The sequence below is a fragment of the Coccidioides immitis genome (assembly GCF_000149335.2).
Source record: "Coccidioides immitis RS genomic scaffold supercont3.2, whole genome shotgun sequence".
Lineage (NCBI taxonomy): Eukaryota > Fungi > Ascomycota > Eurotiomycetes > Onygenales > Onygenaceae > Coccidioides > Coccidioides immitis.
Window position 1 is genome coordinate 1,616,595 of NW_004504309.1, and position 10,018 is coordinate 1,626,612.

Below are 10,018 nucleotides of genomic sequence, written 5' to 3' on the forward strand. Positions count from 1 at the left end.
ACCCCGCATAAACTCGTTAGGTTGCCCAACTACATGACGGCCGGGCTCGGCAGGCTAGGCGCGATTGTTAATCCTTAATTTGTTGCTTATTTCAACGGAAGAAGGAAAAAAGTGACGATCAAGAGAGAGAGAGAGAGTGTGTGTGTGTGTGTAGGAGGTTTCCCAACCCAATTTTTTTCTAAACAGTTCTGCACAGTCTCCAATTTTGGTTACCGGGATGCATCCCTTAAGGGCTCTGAGGCGCATTCTCCCAAGCATGCTCCGTATGTCCATGGTTCGGGGATCATCCCGTATCACCGCCCCTTTTAGCCTGAGGAAGATCGCCGTCTTCCCTATGCCCTGGAGGATGGAAGACCAACAGTGCATTGACCAAGGTTATTCATTGGCTGGGCCTGATCCATTCTGCCGGCCATGTGCCTCCAGAATGTTACCTCTGTGACCTTGGTATGTGGGGATTCTGGGCCTTACAACCATGGACCTGACGTGGTGATCCCATGTTTAAGACCAGTTGACTTGAGTGATCTTTGGAGTTTACATCGCTGCGCAGCAGGTTAGCCTAAACCTTGCTTTTTGCCATGTCAATTGCCGTGACTTCGAAATCCCTCATCGCAGTCTTAGCCTACTTTTTGATGGAGTCTATGGCTCATCAACCTCCTGCAGAACTCAATGCTCTGGCCCATGGGGTTCCCGCCACGGGGTGGTGGTTTTACTTTCTCTTATTCCGCAGAAGTGCGGAATGGCCGAATGGAGAGCGCCTGGACCAGGTCTTCTCTTTGAAGATCATAATCTCTACGGAGGCGTTGGAGGGTGGCTGCATGCCAATGCAATGGCCAAGCAATTGAACCAGCCCAGAAACGGCTGCCCATGACCATTCCGGGGCCTCTTATTAGAGAAGCATGTATCCCCGCGATTACACATGGAGAAATCTCAGCTTATGTTCCACTCGGACTGTACTCTGTACAATGGTGGTTGCCCCAGCCCTGTTACATACAGCGGCATATATACCCAAAATACCTACATTCCTACGCACGTATACATACATACATACCTCGCGACGTTGCACCCTTTCTCGCACAAAGCGAAATTAACCCCTTGCATTAAAAAAAGATACATCCCCCTGCAACCGAAGAATATTTTATAGCCTAGGACTGCTTTTATCTTATCTCTTTGGACAGTCAGGATGGTGTTCACTGAGCAGCTTCATCCTAAAGGTTTGGGAGATGTTGTTGATCATATCAACACTCCCACAGAAAAAGATGAAGGCTCAATCAAAGTTCAGGACATCCAGCTGGAGGATGACTTTAGCGATGTCGATGAGAAGAAGGTCCTGCGAAAGATGGACCTTCGCCTGATTCCCCAGCTGGCGTTGCTTTATCTACTTTCCTTCCTGGATCGAGGAAACATTGGAAATGCAAAGATTGAGGGCCTGGATAAAGACCTGAATTTGCAGGGCTCGCAATACAACTGGACCTGTAAGTTTTGACGAAACTCTTCTTATCAACTTTGTCATTTCTGTGTACTTTTTTGGGGAAGAAGCTGATTCTGATTTTGTAATTCACAGTGACCGTCTTCTTCTTCACTTACGCTACTTTTGAGATTCCCGCCAATATTCTCCTGAAGAAGCTTCGCCCATCAATATGTACGGTGTCCCGGGTATGCCTCATTTTTGGTTTCCGGAAATGCTAATTCTGATTGCAAAGTCCTACCCTCAATTATGCTTGCTTGGGGAACCGTGATGGTAAGTAATAGTGTTCGGCAGAGTACCAAAGAGCCAGCTAATTTTATTTTCTTTATTCTAGACATTGATGGGACTCGTGAAGAACTACCATGGTCTTCTAATTTCACGCCTTTTCCTCGGAGTCACAGGTACTAGATCCCATGTGCATTGCACTTTTGGTTAACTGGGCTAACGAAAGGCAGAGGCTGGATTGTACCCTGGCTGTGCATATTATATCACTATGTGGTACTGTGCGAAGGAGGGCCAGTTCAGACAAGCACTGTTCTTCAGCGCTGCTAGCATTGCGGGGGCGTTCTCAGGGTTACTAGCTTTTGGAATTGCCGTGCGTCCCTCCTCCTTCTCCTCCTCCTCCTCCTCCTCCTCCTGCGGATATCCTTAAGATTTAGCTGCCCTAACTGGTGAATAGAAGATGCACGGAGTCGGTGGATACGAGGGGTGGCGATGGATTTTTATTCTAGAGGGCCTTGCCACGGTCGTCGTCGCGGTGGTATCATTTTTTACCATCTACGATTTTCCTGAGACCGCACCCTTTTTCACCGAGCGGGAGCGCGCATTCGTTATCCACCGGTTGAAGTACCAAAATTCGAAACCTGGTTCTAAAGTTGCACAGGACGATGAATTCCGATGGAAATACGTCATCGACGCATTCAAAGACTGGCAGGTCTATGTCGCTATCATCAGTAAGTGTCCCTGGTGATCACTGTTCTGGACTGGTTTTTGCTGATAACCTTTCCAGTGTTCTGGGGTATTGTTTGCCCACTGTATGGCCTTTCACTTTTCTTGCCATCCATTATCAGAGATTTGGGTTTCACGTCCTCTACTGCCCAGCTGTTAACAGTAAGTCTCACACGTTTATATATATATATATATATCCCTCTCTCAGGTGATTTTGCATTTTTCTGACATTGGACCCTAGGTCCCTGTTTACTGCACAGCTGCTACTATCGCAATTATTTCAGCATGGGTGGCAGATAAAAAGGGGTCTCGTTCACCTTTTATCCTTTTCTACATGTGCATCATGGCTATTGGATTCATCATCTGTATAGCAAGCGCCGGAAGGGGTGTGCCTGGTCTTGTGTATGCTGGTGTTTTTATCGCCGTGTGTGGTAAGTAATGCGCAATGATGCTCCCCCTTTTTCGCCTAGTATCTTGCCCGGAAAATTGAACTGACACTGCGAATAGGTCTTTACCCTGCTTTCCCAGGGAACGTCACGTGGCTTAGCGGCAACCTGTCCGGCAGCTACAAACGCGCAACGGGCATGGCCATTCAAATCGGGGTTGGAAACCTGTCAGGCACTATGGCGTCCAACTTCTATAGAGCCAGCGATGCTCCGAAATACTACATGGGGCACGGGATAGAGCTCGGATTCGTCATCGCCGGTATCATTGCTGTGCTGGTTCTGCGATTCTCTTATCAGCACATCAATAAGAAGAGGGATCTAGAGGGAACCGGGAACTTAACCGAGGAAGAGATGGCCGCAATGGGCGACAAGTCTCCTGCATTCAGATACTCGCTGTAATCTTGTTGCAGGAGAAAATGTGCACACTGAAGATCGGACTTCTGAGTTAGACTTGAATTTCTGCACAAATCTACTACGGAAACGGGTAAAAAAGTGTTGAATTTGTATGGCCAATGGTGCTCGACCTTGGCTTAAAAAAAAGGGTTACATAAATTCCGAATCTTAAGAAGGTAGTTAACTAGTTACGCGTTAACAGGACAATTCGTATTTACCAGGAGGCCGCCGTTTTTTCGGCAACCCCCCCGTGTTGGGTTTAGCGCCCGCCCGTCGCAGGCCCGGTCCAGTTTAGCATCATCCCAATCAGGGATGGCTTCCCGCGCTAGCCCGCAACGAGCAATTTGTCTGACGGAAGCCCAAGAAATTTTGAGCATAGCGGGCTGGCGAAGTCAAACAACCCTGGCCTCTCGAACTCTATCTAGGAGCCACCAATGAGCATATCGTTTTGGCGAAATGCAATCGGGCAGAAACAGATACCAATCATCCTCCTCGTATGGAGCTAAGCAGTTAGTGCACTTGAAAGCTTCGCAGTATTCTGGGTAGAATCCACTGTATTCCCAATCAAGAAGCCCAGTGACAATCCATTGGTTGCAGTCGGCCATGTCTACCGTAATGTTGTCCGGTCGAAGGTCACCGTGCGTGAAAACAATCTTCATCTCCGTGGGTTGAGTCGGGTAAAAGTTGACGAAGCAGCTCAGTGAAGACTTGACCGCCAGGATGAGGGCTCGAGAACAAGAATTCTTCAAATTCGACAAGGCTCCGAATCGGCTTCTCACTCTTTCGTAGATGTCTTCTGATGTCTTTGCAACCTTCACCGGCCACACCTCCAAGTGCGGAACCATCAGTGTAAGGTATAGACCTCAGATTTGACATAATCGCGCCCAGCTGATCTCTGATGGAAGCTTTCTGGTCGTTGTCCATTTGAGGCCACACTGTCGCAAGAGTCGTCGATGGCTTGTAGGTCTGAAAAATGAGAGTTATGCCACTCATTCGCACATACCCTAGAGGCCTTGGAGCAGGGATGTCAGGTTTGTGGCATTCGAGATATTGCAGTGTCGTATATTCAGTGTCGTCATCCACACGCCGTATCGCCTTCACAACGACATCGGTGTCACACTTGAAAACCATCATTTGGTCCGGGACCGGGGACTTCCAGATAACCTCGCTTGTTCGCACGAGGTCAAGCATCCGTTGAGGCAGACCATCTGGTAGAGGTTCTGCAATTTGCGACGTCTCTTCGAGTAGTCCCAATACGGTTGAAGATACGAGGCCATACAATGTCAACGGGGTCCGAAGGTCGAAGGCAATCACGGATGTCACCTTCACGTCTTTTTGTGGTCTCGGACTTCTCTGCCGAAGAACATCTATCAGCCTTGCATAGGTATTGGCCTCCCATCCGGTCATACCGATTATTTCCTTGCTTTCTTCTCGACACTCGCCTTGAAATTCGACCAGGCGGATAGAATAGTCCAGGGGCATTTGCGTTATCAAGTTGATCTCCGGGTCATTATCGACGGCGGCTTGTAATTTCCTCAACATATGAGTGTTAAATTTCGCGGCCTTTGATTTCAGAGGTGTTGAGGTAATCGAAGCATCGTGTCCTTTGTTTAGGGTTTGTGTCGATGGTTGTGTGCTGCGACATTTCCGATTTTCCAACTTAGTTCCCAATCTTGCGGCCCTAAGTTTGGAGGTTGACATGACACCCGAGTCGTCTATGCTTCTTTTCCGGGTCATGAGTCGAGATGAACAATGTCGATAACCGCGGCCAGCCCTAGTAGGAGAATAAGCAAATCCTTCGTATCTAACGGTTGCTCTTAAGCTTTGTCCGTGGCTTCTTTTGCTGCAAATATGTCGTGCATACACGAGAGAGACTGGCCCCGTCGAACCTTGCCACTCACTAAGTTAACTGCATAGCTAATAACTGTGGGCTCAGTGCGGGAGTGCCCGTCTGGGGTTGACCCTGCTTGGCCTCCTTGACGATTGGCCGTGGGAGCCGCCTGACGGAATGCGTCGGGCCGAGGATTTTGCCACGTGACCATTCGAAGGTTCCAACCAACCAAGAGGCAAACTCAAATTCGACGTGGCTTTCGTGGGTTGCAGCTCTGCGGGGATTCTACAGAGTAAACCAAGACACTCAAAACTCAGCCTCCACTATTGCCCGCTATCCTGCCTACGGGATGGACCAACAATCGGAGTATATGAAACAATAAAATTCCAATGCCACCACCAAGTGCACAGCTAGAGACGTTTAGCTTAGCGAGAGTATCGAATTTCTGGCTTTCTTATGAGGCTGAATCGGCTAGTTACCGAGGCAGTGGCTTGATAACGCTATTATACAGAGGTTGATCCTGCAACTTTGGGGGTATCCGTTCCGTTACGGTGTCCTTCGGCCTGGTGTTAGATTTCAGAATCATATCGAAATGTAGATGAATTGGTCATGAATATATTTACGGTTTCCTATCCTTGAGAACGGTTGCAACTTTCAGCCTTTCTCCGAGTGGTTTTCGAGGCCTGTTATACGTGCTTTTTATCACTGCATTTACATTTCCAAAGCGATCTGGCGCTTTGCATGGGGATGTCTGGCAATCATCCACAGCAGATATAGTAAGGTTTGATAATATACGTAGAAAATCAGATGAGAAATATAGGAAAAAAAGAAGTAAGATTTGATGCAGCTGGAAGATTTTAACTATCCAAAATAAAAAGTAAATAAAAAATAAATAATCGGCGGCTTATTTACAGTCATTGGGAACTTCCTTGCTGCCGGTGCGATTGTTGCGATTGTATCTGGCACCCGTGCCCAATTCACGTTTGGCAAATGCCGTCCAGATCTCACACTTGTTTGCACCGCCAGTAAGAGCCTTGTCAGCATCAAGGATCGCGTCACGAGCCTGGACGAAGTTTGGATTGCAGGGTTGGCTGAATTTTCACCACGTCAGTAACTGCTTCGCAATTTACAAGGTAAACGAGAGTAGAAAATTAGGGCTCTTCCAACGCACATTTTCATGCCATCAAGGACAATCTTCATCGCGAGATATTTGCCATCGGTGGGAACACCGTCCCGGAAGACAGGCTTCGGGCCATCATTCTTGCCATGCTTGTCGATCAGGTTCCACAGCAATTCATAGAGCATTGTCGCCCACACGGTGCCGACGGCGTGGACTTCATTCAGCTGATTGACAGACGTGTAAGTGAGCGGGTTGATTTCGAAATCAGTTGAGTAGGGATACGCCCGGACACCCCCAGGGTTGTTGGAAGCCCATGCGCTCTTTGCGTAAACCGTGTTACGGGTGTCATTACGCTTGAGGCGAACGGCGGTGGCATAGAAATCCCCCCAGCCTTCTCCCATGCCGCCGGATTCTAGGCCGTTCAGACAGCGTGTGTTGTCCGGCCCGCCTGTAAGTCGGTTCGAGACTAAATAAAACGAGTGTTTAGATCAAAAATGCTTTGGCTTTTAAAGATGACTTCGTTCGTCCTGCAAGAAAACTGAAAAAGCAGCGGAAAGACTTACGGCCATGTGTGTATTCATGAATAACAATGCCTGCCTCGAAACAGCCGTCACGAGGAGGGTTAGCTCTGGTCCAGATATACATGCGCATGCGGCCCGGTCTGCCATCAGGAGGTGTAGCAAAATTGGCATTGTTGGTGCCGGAGCCATCTTGAGCATTCAAGATCACATAGTCATTACCCTTACCACCCCGATTGCCATTGCTGACCTGAAAGTTTCCAGCTTCTTCGGTGAATCCTAATGTGTATAAAAGGTCATGGTATGTGTTTGCGGAATAGAACAACTGAGTAATTGATGCATTGGTGTAAGATTTGGGGGGTTTCATAGATGGCGAGTATGGATATTCAAACCTAAGGTTACGGCTGTTCGGCCGGTAATTGTTGAGATACTCAGTTCCACCATCGGGGTTATTCTGCGCAATTCCATTATTACCCCGGGTTGTGGTATAGTTTTGTCTTCCATCGCTAATCCAAGTGAATGGAGATGCAGGAAGCTCCCATGGATCCTTAAAGACCTGACGAGAACCCTCAGTGGGATCATTAATTCCCCAAGGACTGTGAATGCAAATTAGCCTTCGCGACTTTATGCTCCCCAAATTCAAGCTTCGGCCTCAGGGCACATACTAAACTTGGTAGGTTGCATGGGCCACATAGTCGACAACGTTGTGAACTTTGTCGGAGTCCTTTGCATCAATATATGAAAGAAGCCAGTTGTCACCGATGTCAGTTTCCACTCTCCAGGTCAGGGCCAAGCTTCCATCGTCCTTTACAATGTAGACAAGTTTGGCTGTAGGTTCAGAGAGAGCTCCAGAAGTTCCTTTGAACACATACTCTCCACGATTCGTGGCACGAGCGGTCGCCTTTTCAGTCTTAACAGGAAGCTTGAGCGCCTTGCGAGCACCGTTGAGTGCTTGGATGGGGTCAGAGTGGTCTCGTGTCAAAGAAGCACTGGGAACCTTTCCTGTGTAGAAGGAATTGCCAAAGGAGAAGATCTTGCCGTCCTTGCCAACCTATTACGATCGTCAGCTGTGGTGGTGGTGGAGGAACGGTAGATTATAGATTGGAACTCACGTTAACATTGAAATCGGCGTTGTCAACGTCAAGGCCATTGATTGTTTGGCGGAAGTAGACATGACCGAGACCAGTATCGCTGATGTAATGATCATCAACGACGCGGAAGGTCGCTGATGGTATAGTCTGCTTCACAAGCTTGGTGGCCACATCAACATAGCTACCGGCATTGAGAGACAGGATAGCAGAGTTCTCCTGGACATCATTTGTGTTTGTATAACTGGACTTTTCAGGCAAACGGTAGGCGTCTAAATCAACCCCTCGGCGGGAGAGTGCACCAGATGGCTGGGTATGCGCGATAGTATAAAGAGGCAGGCTAAGAAGCCCGGCGGCAAGCAGAAGGCCGTGCATGATAACCCGAAGATTATCCAAAACAGTGAAGGACCGATCACTTCAGAGATAGGAAGCTTATCGGATAGAGCCTATCACTCAAGCCTTCCCAGGCTCTCCAGGAGAGAGTTCTCGACTTTATATTGGGTGGATGAACCCCCCTGCTGTGCAGAATTCAATCAATGCCCTGCATCCAGGTTTGGATGGGAGCCGAGGGCCCTTCATCATGCCGTCTGGGGCACCGTTGAATTGAGACCAGCCCGCATGCTTCCTTGATAGTTGACCCCACGCCGATTTGATCCCCGGCTTGAGTTCACCGGCGAGCATTGCAAGTGGGGAAAGGCGGGAATTCTCCAGGGATCTCATCACGCGAAGCGAAGCCGACTACAACCAAGAGCTAGGGTATACATTTTGCACAGTCAAGCCGAGGAGACTAGAACAAGTAGATGTGTAATATAATGCTGGATTCGGGCTAAAGCTTTGACAAAAAGCAATGGCTTATGGGCGGGACATGGCTGGCCCTGGAGAATAGTTACTAAAGGGCTTGCAGCCAAGGAAGCCAAGTGTAACCTTCTAACTTAGCACGTTGACAAAAGCTAGATCAAGTATAGCCGAAGAATAAAAAGGATGTGACGTTCAGCTATTCTAGTATCTCTACTAGAACAACGGTTGAAAGGAACAGTCTTGGGAGAAGTGCTTCTTCTCGCATCTGCAGACCAGCAGCGACTTTGTTGGCCAAAGGCCAACATGACGAAAAGAGAATCCCTCTACAATCGTCTTGCCAACGGAATAGGAGTACGTGAGTATATGCCCTGCCAATGGACCGGCAGTGACAGGGGGCCATCCTGTACGGTAGGATGAGGGAGGTGAGCGGGAAGGGGTTCTGACGGCAGAGTCGGGAAGATGAAGATGGGCCATAGACGAAAATTTCGGTTCCAGGGGTGACTGAGCTGCTAGAACGGAGGATAGTTAGCTCCATGATCCCGAACCCCATCAGTTCAGATCGGAGATCACCTGTTATCTCTGTTCTCCCGACCAGGCTCCCTGCAAAAGCCAGCCGATGCGGTCCGTTGAGGTATGTCGATCTTGTCACGTGGATCGCTCTACATACCGTGCTTTTAGTCATCAGGCCTACTTTCGGATTATATATTATCCGGATAAAACCGAGGTAGCGTCTTGGCATCGACCTGCACCAAAAGAGGCAGAACCCGAAGTCTTCAAAAAACATCGAGGTTGAATCGGTGATCGAGGGTGAAGAGAGGACCATCCCCAAAGCTTGGCAACTAGCAGGCTGCTCAGGCGCCCGGGAACAATACCAACAATGCCTCTAGACTCCTGGGGCCGGAGATCAGAGAATCCGAAATTGCAAGTCATATCCGCTGCGTGACTGCAGATGCTTCGAGGAGGTTTGCCCAGTCTTTTGAACGGCACGGGAGAGCCCAGATTGGAGCTTTTTTATTCCTCCCGTACGAGCACTTAGGCCTTTCACCTCACGGTCCTAAAACTCCTCGGCCAGAGGCCAAGCGCTCTGAGGGATCTCGCGTTCCGGACCTCGCTTTTGAGGCTCATCTCAACGAGCCCTAGTGGTAAACGCTCCTTGTGGGCTTGAACGAACCTTGGTGGTACGGAGTACGGAGTAGTTAGTGGAGATATGCGCGCTATCGCTACATCAATGTCGGCTACAGCGCCGAACATGATGCATCTCCAATGTGACACGGAAGATCTTCACTCCCAAGGGCTTTATTTGTCATATTTATTGCTCATTCATTGTTCTTCGGCGGACGCCTTCGTAAAATCTTAATTCTTGACCCTGGTTCTTGGTCTTTCGATCCCTTTTCCCATTGGCATTCACAAT

General features: G+C 48.8%; 4 protein-coding genes across 4 annotated transcripts; 2 read left to right on the forward strand and 2 right to left on the reverse strand.

Moving 5' to 3' along the window:
* Positions 1 to 1,100: 1,100 nt before the first annotated feature.
* CIMG_06071 (MFS nicotinic acid transporter Tna1) lies at positions 1,101 to 3,258 on the forward strand (the record flags this gene model as incomplete). The annotated part of the gene is made up of 9 exons (XM_001242174.2): positions 1,101 to 1,472; positions 1,562 to 1,639; positions 1,701 to 1,738; positions 1,800 to 1,866; positions 1,921 to 2,060; positions 2,145 to 2,418; positions 2,475 to 2,575; positions 2,655 to 2,844; positions 2,921 to 3,258. Exons 1-9 carry the CDS (start codon positions 1,181 to 1,183, stop codon positions 3,256 to 3,258), a joined length of 1,518 nt encoding a protein of 505 aa, XP_001242175.1. The 5' UTR covers positions 1,101 to 1,180.
* A 386-nt stretch (positions 3,259 to 3,644) lies between these two features.
* Positions 3,645 to 4,989, reverse strand: CIMG_06072 (uncharacterized protein; the record flags this gene model as incomplete). The annotated part of the gene is made up of 2 exons (XM_001242175.2): positions 3,645 to 3,979; positions 4,032 to 4,989. 2 exons carry the CDS (start codon positions 4,987 to 4,989, stop codon positions 3,645 to 3,647), a joined length of 1,293 nt encoding a protein of 430 aa, XP_001242176.2.
* Positions 4,990 to 5,987: 998 nt separating this feature from the next.
* CIMG_06073 (extracellular metalloproteinase 10) lies at positions 5,988 to 8,184 on the reverse strand (the record flags this gene model as incomplete). The annotated part of the gene is made up of 5 exons (XM_001242176.1): positions 5,988 to 6,174; positions 6,255 to 6,669; positions 6,767 to 7,317; positions 7,387 to 7,772; positions 7,834 to 8,184. 5 exons carry the CDS (start codon positions 8,182 to 8,184, stop codon positions 5,988 to 5,990), a joined length of 1,890 nt encoding a protein of 629 aa, XP_001242177.1.
* Positions 8,185 to 8,910: 726 nt separating this feature from the next.
* Positions 8,911 to 9,985, forward strand: CIMG_06074 (uncharacterized protein; the record flags this gene model as incomplete). The annotated part of the gene is made up of 3 exons (XM_001242177.2): positions 8,911 to 8,962; positions 9,133 to 9,238; positions 9,495 to 9,985. The coding sequence occupies 3 exons, from the start codon at positions 8,911 to 8,913 to the stop codon at positions 9,745 to 9,747; spliced, it is 411 nt and encodes a 136-aa protein (XP_001242178.1). The 3' UTR covers positions 9,748 to 9,985.
* Between the last annotated feature and the right edge of the window lie 33 nt (positions 9,986 to 10,018).